General features: G+C 36.7%; 1 protein-coding gene and 1 non-coding gene across 3 annotated transcripts; both read left to right on the top strand.

The window, feature by feature from the left end:
• Positions 1-6,097: 6,097 nt before the first annotated feature.
• Positions 6,098-15,101, top strand: LOC147534913 (uncharacterized). Of its 2 annotated transcripts, none has more exons than XM_086649416.1 (17): positions 6,098-7,082; positions 7,674-8,073; positions 8,333-8,377; positions 8,558-8,598; positions 8,758-8,839; positions 9,234-9,278; positions 11,326-11,382; positions 12,423-12,482; positions 12,610-12,737; positions 12,938-13,193; positions 13,273-13,339; positions 13,734-13,804; positions 13,881-13,970; positions 14,062-14,170; positions 14,337-14,428; positions 14,520-14,625; positions 14,747-15,101. In XM_086649416.1, the coding sequence occupies exons 2-17, from the start codon at positions 7,954-7,956 to the stop codon at positions 14,869-14,871; spliced, it is 1,494 nt and encodes a 497-aa protein (XP_086505542.1). In that variant the 5' UTR covers positions 6,098-7,082; positions 7,674-7,953; the 3' UTR covers positions 14,872-15,101. The 2 variants fall into 2 exon arrangements, with proteins under 2 accessions (XP_086505542.1, XP_086505543.1); XM_086649417.1 differs by having other exon boundaries at positions 7,065-7,173.
• TRNAV-GAC (transfer RNA valine (anticodon GAC)) lies at positions 10,019-10,091 on the top strand. Its single transcript has one exon. It is a non-coding gene; the product is annotated as a tRNA-Val (tRNA).
• Positions 15,102-15,579: the final 478 nt, after the last annotated feature.

The raw sequence follows: 15,579 nt of genomic DNA, 5'->3' as shown, positions 1-15,579 counted from the left end.
GGACATACAGTGAAATTTTGTCCTGCTATGCTCGCTCTTGGGGATTTATTAAAACATCATTTGTCAGATGCTCAAAGATTTAAGGTTATCAAGGCTATGCAACCAAATTACAAGGAACAGTATAAGGTTCCTCTCAATCTTCGCAACCAAGGAAGGGAGGTCAATTCGTTCGGTATTAATAACCCGATTATATTGGCACTAGAGGATACTGAAACAAATGACCAGGCTAAATTTGTTGGGAAGACCCCTGGTAAACATCCTATCTCTACTAATTTTGGAATCTTACTAACTAGTTTGTCGCAGGCTAAGCGTAGCAAAATCACAACTACGGAGGGTATAACGATACCGGTCAACAATGGAGGTATTTCAAGTCTTATTTTTCCAGCAAACAATACCCAAAACACTAGTGATGGCGTACAATCAAACGGGGAACAACTTATTATGAATGAAAGAGATGTTCGTCCTAAGCGTCACTACAAAAGATCGGTTAAACATGGAGCAATGGATACTGACGACGAGAGGGTACCGGCAACCCAAATGCCGCCACATCAATGATTCTCCTTGCCTGGAATTGTCGGGGAATTAGGAACACCCCGACAAAAGAAACTCTCAAACAGTTCCTCATCTCAACCAAGCCAGATTTGGTTTTCCTCTCTGAAACTCGTATTGTTAATTATGATTTTTCTCATTTTTTTCGTAAGTTTGATTTAGAACATTTTCACCATGTTCCTGCCAATGGCAGAAGTGGAGGTCTACTCCTCCACTGGTCTTCCTCTATTGATGCTACTGTTATGTTTTCGGATAATAATTTAATCCATATTTCTGTTAAGAGACCTGATGATATAGATTTCTGGGATATCCTATGTATATATGGACCCCCTAGGGTCCAAGATAGACCTCCCTTCTGGAATAATCTACTTAACAGAATTCAAAGGATTAATAGACCTTTTATCTGTATTGGCGATTTAAATGCCCTATCCTCTCACAATGAAAAATGGGGGGGTACTACTAACATTCCATTCTTGTCTCACTTTCAGTTATTTATTCAGAATGCTAATCTGATTGATTTGGGGTTCAATGGACCCGGGTACACCTGGACAAACAATCAATCTATACATCACCTGACCAGAGAACGTTTGGACAGAGCCCTTTGTAACTCGGATTGGTTAATTCAATTCCCGGATTCGGGTGTGTTCCACTTACCACGCTATAATAGCGATCACGCTCCCATTCTTCTTAAATTTAAGGTTCGGGGTCGCATTCTGAATACTATAGCGAAGTTTGAAAATTATTGGACAAAGCATGAGGAATATAATGATACTTTCAAGACTTCCTGGGAACTAAGTACCGGCTCGCTTTTGGATAAACTAGCCCAGGTTCATACTAGTATTCATAGGTGGAGTAAAAGGGCCTTTGGTATCATTAAAAATAGACTTCTCATTCTAAGGAAAAGACTTACTGATATCCAAACCCTTACCCCTACTGCCAGCTCTATTTCTATTGAGAGCGAGATCCAAGAACAAATATTGCACTTAGAAGAATTACAGAGAACAAGATCAGAACAACGGGCAAAATCCAAATGGGTACATAATGGGGATAGGAATACGAAGGCATTTCATATGGCGATGACGACAAGGAGGCATAAAAATAAGATTCAACATATAACTCTACCGAATGGGGACAGAACAGTTAGTCAAGATGAAATTGCAGCAGAATTTATTGGCTATTTTCAGAATTTGTTTGAGGCAGAACCAGTAGATCATCCTCCACTTGAGATTCTCGACTCTTACAAAATACTCTCGGCCGAACAGTTGGGCTACATCTCCAGAATTCCATCAGCAGAGGAAATAAAGCAAGTAGTTATGGACATGGCATCGATTAAAAGTCCCGGACCAGACGGATTGCCACATTTCTTTTTTCAGCACAACTGGGACACTATAGGGACAGAAGTAGTGGCATACATTCAATCAACCTTCCAATCAGGTTTTATCTCTCCGTCTTTGAATTTTACTACACTTGCTTTAATCCCCAAAATCAGGAATCCGAGTATGGCCTCTGACTATAGACCGATTTCTCTTTGTAATTCGGTCTACAAATTCATCACTAAAATCATCGCCAATAGAATCGGTCCTTATTTGAATGAATGTGTGATGTGGACACAGAATGCATTTGTCCCCGGTAGGCAGATCATGGAGAATATAATAATTACCCAGGAATTACTCCACTCTATGCATAAGTCTAATGCTAAAAATGGGACTTTCTCACTTAAGATGGACATGGCGAAAGCCTATGACAGAATTAGCTGGACTTTTCTTGAGTCCGTCCTTAAGGCCACTGGGTTTTCTGGTACTATGCTTTCTCTTATTATGTCTTGTGTTACCACTACGCACTTCAATATCCAACTTAATGGTAATTTAGTGGGTGATTTTACGGCCTCTAGAGGCCTTAGGCAGGGCTTCCCTCTTTCCCCATACCTTTTTATTCTAGCCTCACAGTCCCTCTCTCTCTTGATTTCTTATTATGAATCACAGGGACAATTTACAGGGTACAAGGTTAATCAGGCCGCCCCAACTATTTCACATCTCCTATTTGCGGATGACCTGATTATTTTTGGAAAAGCAAATAAAGACAATCTAGAATCTATATTACAAATTATGGAGATATACTCTAAATTCTCAGGACAGAGTGTCAACTTCAGCAAGTCCTCTATTCATTTCAGCAAAGGTGTGCCTTCCAATATAAAGAATGATTACACGGCCAGACTCCAAGCTCCTCTAATGGATGATCAATCCAAATATCTCGGGTCTTTTATCCTCAAACCAGGAAACAGAATCAAGAGTCATCAATGGTTAGAAGAAAAATATACAAAATCTCTTGCAAATTGGAAGCATAAATTCATCACTCAGGCAGGCAAAACAGTACTAATAAAATCTATTCTATCTTCCTTTTGTACTTACCCATTTAGTTTCCAAATTTTACCCCATACAGTTCTACAAAGACTAGAAAAAGCTGAAAGGAATTTTTGGTGGGGGCATGACCATAATGAAAGAAAACTACATTTCATCAGATGGGACATACTATGCAGCCCAAAGAAACTGGGTGGTTTAGGTTTTCGATCTCTTAAAGAAGTCAATGAATCCTTGCTAGCTAAAATGACATGGAAGATGCTAAATAACCCAAATAGTATATGGGTTAAATTGGTCAAGGCTAAATATGTATATGAAGACAACTTTTGGACTTCTCAGAGTCCAATATCAATATCAAATTTCTGGAAGGGGATTCTATCTACTAGAGAGGTAATGTATAATAATGTCATTTGGATCATTGGAGATGGCACAACAGTTAAAATCAGACATGATCCATGGATTCCATCAATTCAAGGACATACACCACATTGTATTCAAGAGCTACCACAAAATATATTTTGGGTCTCGGATCTAATCAAGATAAACACTACTACTTACGAGTGGAATGCAGACATGCTTACAACATATTTTGATGATGCTACAGTTCAAGCAATTATGAATATCAGACTTCCACAATGTCAACAGAGAGATAAACTTATATGGAGTTGTGTAGAAAGTGGGAAATTTTCTACGAAATCATACTATCATCAAATTAAAACTACTCCTATCCTAACAGAAGAAGCATATAATTTTCCTTGGAAAGTATTTTGGAAACAAAACAATATGGACCCTAACATTCGTCTGTTCATATGGAAGTTGGTTCACAATGGTTTGCCGAATTTAACGAACATTAGCTGTAAGGTTGAAAACGTACCAAATATTTGCCTTCTTTGTGATAGACAGGAGTTAGAGACTAGGGATCATCTGTTTGGTTCCTGCGTAAAACTCAAGGAGCTAATCAGACATACAAATATTCAAGATCTGGAAACTCTTACTGTTGATTTGCTTGGCGCTCTCAAAGGTATGCTTTTAAAAGCTAATGAAAATAATATGTGGTTACAGGCTACTTATCTTCTCTGGTCATGGTGGAAGACAAGAAATGACTTGATCTTCAATAACAATCCGATGGACATAGCTACTTGCTGGAAGCGTACCCAAGAATCACTAAGGTATGTAATCTTTAACTCTATTTCCGATAACCCTAATCAAGATTTGCAGGTATCACCATGGATCCCGCCTCCAGACGACAAAATCAAGATAAATTGTGATGGATCTTTCCGATCAAATGGTGGTTCATGTGCTGCAGTAGCAAGAAATAGATTTGGATCTATCCTAAAACAAAAGACAAGACTCATCTCTCCATTAACGGCCTTACAGTGTGAAATGGAAGCCATCTTTTTAGGGCTAGAGATTGTGGCTGAAATGGGAATAGGAGTTTATATAATAGAAACAGATTCTAGGGTTTTAGTGGAGCTAATCTCCACCGACGATTCAACTATACCCTGGCGCATCTGGACGGCCATCAACCAGTTACGTGACATCTTCTCGGAAGACCACATTGAAATCACGCACTGCCCACGTCTCCAAAATCAGTTGGCCCACGAATTGGCTGCCTCTTGCTTTAATCCTCCATGATCTCTAGGATTGGGATATGGTACCTGATGTTAACTCGATTTACAGTTTGATCCTTCATTTGTATTCCATCCTTCCACAAGGATTAACTCTGTAATATTGTTGGTTTTAATGTATTTCCTTTTAGTCAAAAAAAAAAAAAAAAAAAAAAAAAAAAAAAAAAACAACTGTGTTTTCTATTGTTTCTTCATTATCAGTTTCCGTCTCATGCAATCTAATATTTCTTTCACTCCAAATGGTCCAAATCGTAGTTGGAAGAGTGGGTAGGTATTATAATTTCTTACAAGGATGTTGACTGAATTTAAAAGATAGAAAGACAAATTCGAAATAAGAAGCTAGGTATTAGACGAATGAACGTGATACTATGCCCAATATATATCCCGACTGAATTCTGGACAAAATATGTAGGCATGCTTTCTCTCTTCAAATTATGCATGTCTACATACTCCGGTCCAAATTGAGTCACGATATTTTTTTTTTTTTTTTTTTGAATCCAAGGGAAACATATCCATTAATAAGTGATAAAATCACGATGTTACATGGATGATAATTTGTAATTTCTCTCCTCTAAAGACTTCATGAGAATTACATACCTTTAAATGCAAAGTACCTCATAAAAGGAAAAAAATTGAGTCACGATATTGAACCCACTCGTGTCATCATGTTGCGCCCTGGACTGGATGGGTAGTTGTTCGTAGACTTCCCATCCGGACCGATTCCCACCACAGGGGGAGAAGGGGAAGTCAGATTCTCAGAAATGATGAAGTAAGAAGTAGTTGATTGAAGATAATAATATTGTAAGGCAGGATCAAAGAAGAAAAGTTCAGAGGTAATAGGTTTTGTAATTTCTTGGGACTCATCGTTTCTAACCTCTTTTGATAGTAACTAGCTCTATACATGATGTCTATTCTCTAGTCTGGTTTTTTTTATTAATGATGACGATATTGATATATACACCACCTTGTTTTAGAGTAATAAAACAAAGACTTTAGAGAGAGAGAGAGAGAGAGAGAGAGAGAGAGTGACAAGTCATATATTTAAGTTTTTTTGAAAACATGAAGATTGAAGAAGAGAAAGAAGGTGGAAAGGTGTATTTATGATGAAGCTTTTAGGAAGTAGAAAGTTTCAGTTTCCACCTCTAGCAATTTGAAAAGCTCTTTCCTTCTCAGTTCTGAATCTTTTGATGGATAGAAAGAAAGAAAGATATGACCTTAAGAATATAAAAATTATATATTCATATACTACTATGATTACTTAAGTCCAAATATCACATCTAAGTTCATATACAAGTAAGTACATTGGTAAGATTTTCTAGAGAGATAAACTGATGAGATGGATGGCTCTTTTTTCTTTTTATTATAAGTAATCAACACACTTTTCAACAACAACAACAACAAAAAAAAAAAAAAAAGTGATCAACACACTAAGACCATATTAATTTTGTACTCACCATGCAAAGTTTTATAGGCACCGCACATAGTACTAAAACCAACACTAGCTAAACACACCTTGACCGACACAAGGGGTTTTTAATGGTAGGGCAATAATTGTACGTTCACCCCCGGGCCAAAACTCTTTTGAAATTCTAAAAAAGATCGAAAAGAATGAAGAAGATGAGGTGATATTTTTATTTTCATCTTGAATACCACCATCAACACCACTGCCACCTCCACTATCAACCATAACCGCCACTACTAACCACAACTGTCAGCGTCACCATCAACCATCGTCATTACCATCACAGCTATAACCAATCTATATATATTGAAGTATTGGGTAACAATTATAAATCGAAGGATTCCTTTTTACAAGTACGCACCATACATTACTGGCTTTGGATACGTCACGTCACTAGGACGAAAATGTTCACAGCTGCCATAAACTGTCCTAAAGACACTCATACACCCTGAAAACATATAAACTACCCTACAAAATCGTATTTATACCTTCATTAACATTTAATTGATAAATACGGATTTCACCCTCTGACTATTAGATAGATGACTTTCTGATTTTTTATTTCAGAGTAGATAGATTTGTTATAGGATGGTGCGGACAAGCCTTCTGGGCTGCTAGTGAAGGGTGCTTAACCTCTTGAGAGGAGCACCACACTCCATCTCACCACTAATGTGGGATTGGCTTACAACACACCCTCCCAAGACCACATCATAGTAGATCGAATTGTGTTGACAACGTGTTATAGGATGGCGCAGACCAGTCTTCTAGAGTGCTAGTGATACCATTGAGAAAAGACCCAAATGCATATACACCACCATAATTGACAATAGCTTAATTGGATTATCAAGTATAAGATAAGCTAAATATTCTCGTATAATAACCGTGCAGATGTTCACACCCAGGCTAAAAATTTGATCCAACGGCTCAAGTAAAACCTAACTAAACCCTCAGAATTAACAGCTTTTTACCCTTCGCTAGAAAGCTTCTTCCTCTTTCAATCTCAGCAACATAAACACCACAACCAGCCATCTGCCCATCTTCCCTACCAAGAAGCACCAACAAGACAATCCATTAAAAGATTAAGAGGTAAGCCCTGTTTCTGTTTATCTTTTCAATTAGTCTCCAAAAACACAAATTAGGGTTTTCATGGGGTTTCCCCAATCTGTATTCTGTATAGGTATACCGTATACGTATTGAAACATTTCAGGGTTATTTCATTTAAAGTTTTTTCTCCAATTACTTGAAGCGTCAATCAGAAATGGGATTTGTTCTATAGTAAACATTTTATCTTAAACGTCCAAAATCGTTAACAAATTAAGGGTTTCTTCAGTAAATGTTGATTATTTATTGAAAGTGAATTCAAAATAAATTTTTTTTTCTCAGCAAAGCTTCAAACTTGAACTGATTTAGGGTTCTTTGGATATTTTTTTTTTATTCTTTTGACGCTTATGGCTTTATGAGTTTTTTTTGTTGGTTCTATCAAGTACCAATTTTATGAGTTCATGAGCAGCAACTGTATGTGGAAATGCCCAAGAGAGTCAAATGTGTTGGGTTTAGCAATTGGTAGATGGGTTTTCTTAATTCTTAGATGATTTTTTAATAGAAATTCGTTGGGAGATTTTATTTTATGTTTAGCCTTATTGGGTGAACTTAATATTTGTATTAACATCTTGACAGGAGATCCTGAATTAAAGCTACAAATCATAGTCGTCCGGTGAAAGATTCAGCAGTTTAACGAGTGAAACCCGGCGTGCACGAAACCAACAAACCTTTAACGAAGACGCTTCTCTGAACTTCCGAGTTCTCTTGTACACTGCAACGATTTTTCGTCACTTCTTGAAGCTATAAGGCAATCAATACATATCGTATTGCAAACCAAAGGATATTATCATTGTAATCCAAAGAAACTGAGGAATCAATCTATCAGATCTATTCAAGTTTTCTTTGTAGAGGGAAGATGAGCTCAAGTGATCCCATAGTCGATGTAGGATCGGCTGCTGAAGCAATTTCTGCCGAGGACGAATCATTGACGCCTCTGCATCAGATAGAGAGCCTTTGCATGCGTTGTGAAGAAAATGTAAGATTGTGTGAAAACACTATGCAACTTCATATTTTTCTTAGCTATACGTTGATCAAATATTTTTTGTCATGTTTGTATTCCTCTCTCTTTTAAATTTGCTGCTCAAGTATGATTAATTTCCTACGGGGATTACTTTTTCTATTTTTGGGATTAATTTACTATATTTTTTCTCGCGACCTTTTGATAATCGACAAGTTTTAATATGTGATTTTATTATGTAGGATTAATACAATTTGTTCTTTGTTACTGTTAACAGGGCATAACAAGGATTCTTTTAACTCGCATTCCTCATTTTAGAGAGGTAATTTCTTTACATGTATTTGTTGAACTGCATACACAGTATTGGAAAGAATAAAATATTGTTATTTATTCGCTTGTATTTGCTCCACGTAGTTGAACTTGCATGTTATCATGCCCCAAGATCTCACTCTATATCTCTGGGTTGAGAATCATTACTTATTTATTTGTTGACTGATTGCAGGTTGTGTTAATGGCTTTTGAGTGCCCACATTGTAACGAGAGGTAATTCTCTTAGTTTTTTTTTTCTTATCTACTAGTTTTCTGTAAAACAAGTTCTTATGTACTAGGTTTTCTTGAAGATTGTTTAAATCTAGTATATTTATATATTTTTTTTTGATAATTTTAATTGCCTAACGTTTTATTTCTCCAATGACGCTCCAGAAACAATGAGGTCCAGTTTGCTGGTCAGCTTCAACCTAGAGGGTGTAGCTACACTCTCAAGATTCCGCCGGGCGATCAAAAGGTTCTCTTAAAACTAACAAATACTTTGAGCACATGATAGGTTAATATATGCTACATGTACCATCTATCGTAAATATATTGACAGTAGGTTTTGGTGCGTAAAAGTTCAGCTGGTACTTCGCTTGTGTCTATAAATACATAAGCTGCACTTTGGGATTTTAGCTTAGTATTTTATCTGCATGCCCGAGTAGCTGATTTAGTTCCTTACATAATAAAGAAGTGTGATTCATTGTGTTGGAGATGCTGTGTTTATATCTTGATAAGAATGTGGTCCAGCTTTACATTTACATTGTTATTGGAATGACTTACTGATATATTCACATTATGCATATTCTTAAATTCTTACTGTTATTCTCCTTTTGAATGTCTAAGTTGACCGACGTGATACTTTGCAGATGCTCAATCGACAAGTCGTCAAGTCCGATTCTGCCTCCATCAAGGTACTAAACTAGTTTCCTGCTGGCCCATGGAAGGTCTTTAGGTGTAAGAATTCTTTTCTGCTCATAAATTTCTACATCGCAAGCACATCTGCACATGCTAATGAATTATTGGCTGCCTCAACTTATTTATTTTTTTCAACATTGAATAGTTTAGCGGCTAACTTTTTAGTATGTAACACCTATGTTATTCAAAAGAATATTTCTGCAATGTTGCGAATAGGTCGATCAGTCGACATAATTGTGAGGGTAAATATTTAGAATTGGGAACTCATATGGTGAAGAATATCCTCGTTAAAGTGATACATACCTTTTAGTGGTCAGCGTGAAACCTTGAAAAGAGTTTCTATAGCTCCGTCTGTAGAGGCTGGAGTCCTTGTTTCATCAGGTCAAATCAGGTTCTCTAAATGTGATCAATAACAGAATAAGATAGTTGGACAAAAAACTTTCGTATGTGTAGCAAAATTCGAGTGACCAGAAATAGATAATGTTAGCATCGGAAATGACTTAGATAATCTATCAGCATTTAGTTTTGGATTCATAAAGAAATTACTTCTATTGATTGCAGTGGTTGATTTCAGAATAGTTATGATCGTTTGTTTCAAAAAGTTAGTTATGAACGCCAGAATTCCGTAACTAGGACGTCGGAACTCATTTGAGGGTGATTATTACATCAGAATGTATCTTACCCTCGGTGAAACTTCTGTATGTTCTTTTAATGTCGGAACAATGGAGTGAGATTGGTCAGGATAGCTCAGCTGGTAGAGCAGAGGACTGACTATCCTCGTGTCACCAGTTCAAATCTGGTTCCTGATGTAATTAGATTTAGACACTCACACTAATTCCATTTGTAATTATGATGGGAGGTGTGCCTTTAGAGGCACACCCTATTGGTTGACCTTATGAAGCATTCATAAATCATAAAGAGGATTTAGGTGTCTAGTTTCTATTTTTATTTTCTTTTACATTTACAAATTATTTAGCAATTATATTTTCTTGGGATTTGAACTATATCTAATTTCTGTTTCTTTTGGATAAATCTTACTATTATCATTTGCCTTTTTTTTTTTACATGTATTAAGATTTATCTAAAGGAGAAAAGTTCTAGTTATTTATTTTTTTAACAAGTGCAAGTTTGAGGTTATTGTTTCATTACTTATTAGTTGGGTTTTAGTTCCGATTTTTTTTTGTCTTTTAATTAAGTCTTTGGAATTATAGTTATTAGTTATTCACAACAATCGTAAACCTACTTTCAAGCTTCCCTGACAAGCTTAAATCGATTTGTGGCTATGCAATGCTCGTAGAGACTTACTATCATGTTGTGCTACCTTGTGGTCTCTTATACGGTTAAATTTGAGTCATTAAAAATATAGTATGTCAATTTAGAGATATAGGTTGGGTAAATATTTTCCTGTACCAAGCATCGCTCACCTTTCTGCTGTTCCTAGTCTAATTGTACAATTCTCATAGAATAACATAACATCTGGGCCTAGATTCCAAGTATATCAGTACCTAATGCTCTACTGATTAAAAGTGAGTCAGGATAGCTGCAGCGTAAAGGTTATATATATATATATATATAAATGCTTACAAGTGATTCCAAAACTTGCGAACATGTTTCTCTCCAATTTTGAGGCATTGAGGTTTGAAAGACTAACACTCAGCATATACAAGGAGAGGGAGAGACTATTTTAGGGTGATGTCGTCATGTCGAAACTCATGTAATTGAGAGGCTGGCAGCTTAATTTCTGTATAACTTTGGTAGCTCCACTGATGTTATGAACCTCTTCTTGCATATTGCGCTTTTTTATAAATCGCAATTCACCTCTGAAAGTCTCAACCAAGTTGTGACTATTCCTTTTTCATTGCTATGATTCTTTCTTGGTAAAATTTCCGAGGTTAAACTATCGGAAGACCAAGACTTCTACCTGCTAAATGTTTTATTGAGTATCTGCACTGTAGCTTTTCGTATATTTACCAAGGGGTGGCTTCATGCAAATTATTCTTCTTTTGTGGGGGGTTCTCTTATGCCTTTCATTTGTGTTGCCAGATACCAGAACTGGATTTCGAAATTCCTGTAGAAGCGCAGCGCGGAACACTGTCAACGGTATATCTTTTATATCTTGATTGTCTTTTATTAATGTTCCTTCAGACGCTAGATAGCTTTTTGTCTTTAGAGAAACATCTGAGTCCCGTCTACCAAAAGGCGCCCCACCGTTTGTTACTTGACACCTTTTGGTGTCAGGCAATGGATATTTTTGGTGTTGGTCATATAGATAAGTATTTTCTGTTTCTATGTATGTAGTGACATATCATTCATCTGTTAATTCAATTCACCAATTTATCATATATAATGTATACAGTAAACCAAATAGCCATATTCTATAAGATGAGAGTACGAGATGTACAAGAACTACATACCTATATAATATGAGGGCCCCATCTCGTGCCGTGCCCCAGCCCGCTACGCCATGGCCCAGCCTGCCATGCCCCCTAAGTTCAGATTCTTCGCCCTTTCCCTAAGAACATAGTTTGATAGAATTATCTGGCTGGATGAATTCTCATTGCTGTGGAATCCGTACTCTATAAATTTGTAATCCTGCACATTTGTGAGATAATCAACTTGATATGTGATTCTCTTACCACCAAATAAGATAATGAGTGATTTTGTGATTCTGATGGTTCGTTCCATAATCTTTCCTAATTATAATGGAAATGTGTTGGAGGAGGCAAATGCACCAGTTGGATCTGGATATTGGAACTATTGTGGTTGAGTCGGTATGAGTCTGTGAGCTACTCATAGACCCGTGTAGGTTTCGATTTGGTTTATCTTCCCGATGAGTATCACAGAATATTCCTTCTGACACTGGAGAAAATGTAAGCTTCTTTAAATAGGTATTTGGTATTAGAGATTTGGTGCCGCTAACGAAGTTTTGAACAAAAATATGACCTGTTCACTGCTCGTAACTGCAACCCGCAGCCACCTTGACTTCTTTCATTTGACAGTTAGATTAACTGAAATCTCGTGTTTAAACTTCAAAGATATTTTTTTCACTGTATATGTTCCTGTTTTCTGCGCTGGTTCCGGTAAAAAAAAAAAAACATAAATTACCCTGTTTCTTGCACTAAGTCTGGGTATTTTTCTAGATTGAAGGCGTGTTGCTGCGAGCTGCGAACGAATTGCAGGCCCTTCAAGATGAACGCAAGGTATGCTAGTTTGAGATAACTATTTCCAATTCATTCCAATTTTCGAGACAAAACGCATTTCCTGTGAAGCCACTCATTTTTTATTTCACTGCTGTATATTTAAATGTGTTTACCTTTTCTGTTCCAGAGAGTAGATCCTAAGACCGCTGAGGCTCTTGATCTGTTTTTGATGAAATTGAAATCTTGTGCAAGTGGAGATGTATCTTTCACTTTCATTCTTGATGATCCATCAGGAAACAGCTTCATCGAGAATCCGTCAGTATCTAATTCCACTTTGTTCTTTCATGTGTCAAGTTTGTATCAAGTTCCCATTTTAATGTTCTATGTTCTTAGCTTTTGTAATCTGTCAAACTGCAGCTATTATCTAATCATTCGACTATCTATCAGTGGTTCTGATTATAGCCTGATTCAAATCAGTGCATATGGTTATAACAGATTTTCCTTATATTTTGCAGGTTTGCTCCGTCTACGGACCCATCCTTGACCTTGAAGTTTTATGATAGAACTCCTGAACAACAGGCATCACTGGGTTTTGTTGCAGAACCATCGGCCTCAGGGGAAGGACAGGTTGAAGAAACGAATCATGCCCCGAATGGAACAGCAACAGTACCACATGGGTCAGTTGGAGCTGCGGGTTTTCAAAAATCTATTGCTCAGGGTAATAGTGATGAATTTGCTACAGCTTTGTTTAAGTATTCAGCTCCTGAAGAGGTTAGTTTTTTTTGTAGAAGTGTCCGGTTCTATGTCCCACATTATGTATATGTTTCTGAGTGTGATTTTTCATGGACAGGTGATGACTTTTCCATCAACATGCGGAGCTTGTGCTATTCCATGTGAAACGCGTATGTTTGTCACCAGTATCCTTATTTGTTTTCCTGGTCTTTTAAGTTTCAGGAGTGAAAATTGATGAATTTCTTTTACTAGTACCTGTTCTTGTAGTTCCAGTTTCGCATATGAAAGGGACATAGACGTAGACATATGAGTCAGACTCGTAAAAAACATATATTCTAAATTATACAAATACGTTCTGATACTTTGCTTGTGCGCTTCAAATCGGTAGCTTTACAATTTTGTTTTCTTTTTGTGTAGTTACTGGCTAACTTCCTATGACTTAGGTGTTGCCATCTGGACCAAAAACACGTAACTAATGCAAAATCTGAAATCTTTTCTTGTAATGTTGCAAAATACGACTGCTATATATAAATGCCAATATACTTCACTTCGAATGTTTTGAGCTTTAACAACATTCAGAAATTCCGTACTTCCAAGAAGTGATTGTCATGGCGCTGTCTTGTGATGCTTGCGGCTATCGAAATTCCGAGGTTTGTAGTAGTTTTACGAAGACGTACTTCTATTTGCTTCATTTGTCTGAGTAAGATGCTAAACTTTCTAAAACAGTTGAAGGCTGGTGGTCACGTCCCAGAGAAAGGAAAGAGAATAACAGTTCTTGTGAAGAACAAGGATGACCTTAGCCGCGATGTTATTAAGGTTTGTTCTGTCTTTATCACCTCATTTTTCAATTGACCATCTGATGCTTACGAGTCATGCATTCTTAGAAAAACTGGTTTTTGTTTTTCAGTCGGATCATGCAAGCGTGACAGTACCAGAGCTTGACTTGGAATTGTCAAGTGGCACTTTAGGTGGTATGGTGACAACAATTGAGGGGCTCATTACTCAAATTTGTGATAGTAAGTTTGTTTTTCTAATCATTGTCATGTAATAGTAGTCTACTTCTAAATAAAGTTCAAGTGAACAAATCTAGCCAATTGATTTTGTTGTAGGGTTGATAGAGTAAATGGATTTATATTTGCTCAACAACTTCGTATCACAACTCATACAATCTTATTGTCGCAGATCTTAATAGAATACATGGATTTAATTGCGGAGATAGTGTCGATGACTGGCAAAAAGGAAAATGGCAAGATTTCAAAGAAAAGCTAAGCAAGGTGAAATACTTGTATGCTTTTTTTTTTTAAGAAAATAAAAATAAATTTACCCTCGTGAACATAAACATCGATAACTTTTGCAATTTTGCAGCTTCTAAATGTGGAAGAGCCTTGGAGTTTAATCCTAGACGATGGCCTAGCAAGATCTTTTGTTTCCCCAATTACCGACATCATCGAAGAGGATCATCAGTTAGTCTGTAAGTTTATTTTAGATACCCTGAAATCAAAGATTTGTGTTCCTCTATCGAATTTTAAGTCCGTGATGTTGGAACCCCTTTTAATCTGTAGTGAAGTAATATATAATCTTTGAATGTGTAGTCGAGGACTACGAGAGAACTTTTGAACAAAATGAAGAGCTAGGACTGAACGATATGGATACATCTTCTGCTGACATTTATTACGACACTCCTGCAACAACTGAGTCAGCTAAGAACGAAGGCTGAAATGTTGGTGAAGGTAGTTGCTGGTTCTTATTGTTCTTCATATATTCTGAGGTGTCCTCACATTCAGGTTTAGAAAACTAAGTGAAGTGGCTTTGAATTATCAAGGAGAAACGGGTTCATGAGAGTATAAAACTTCTATCAATTTTGTTTGTACAATCAATTTATTTATGAAAACATATTTCTATGTACTCAACGCCAACGATGTTCTAATCTCAACAAAGTTTTTAGTTGATTTGGTGTTTGATCGTTTAGATAAATGTTTGGTACATCGACTTTTGCATCGTTTATCTGTTTAATTGACGTTTAGTTTGACTTAGAAGTTGACTAGAACCACATATTACAGGCTCTGCCATAGTGTAATTTGATAACACTATGTAAGGCTGCGACCTTTGGGACATTGTGAAAAGTCTTCGGAAAATAAAGACTTCGGTCAACTAGACATCACTCAAGAAAAACTAGACATCACTCAAGAAATATATTCATTTTGAGTCTAACTTTTATATTTTGACCTTGTAATCTTCATCTCTCCCTCTGCTCATCCTCTCTATAGTTCTCTTTTGATAATTCTCTTGGTTTCACTGTTTCTCTCTCATAGATCATACGGTTCCTTCGTCGAACCTCTTTCGTCTAAGGCAAAGTGGACTTTGAGGAGGGTAGCGATATTCTCGAGGGTTTCATGGCTGAGCCACGAATCTCAAACCCATATAA

The sequence above is a fragment of the Eschscholzia californica genome, unplaced genomic scaffold, assembly GCF_041429995.1.
Source record: "Eschscholzia californica isolate CP2 unplaced genomic scaffold, dmEscCali1.0.p SCAF_6, whole genome shotgun sequence".
Lineage (NCBI taxonomy): Eukaryota > Viridiplantae > Streptophyta > Magnoliopsida > Ranunculales > Papaveraceae > Eschscholzia > Eschscholzia californica.
This window is presented reverse-complemented; position numbering and strand designations above follow the sequence as displayed.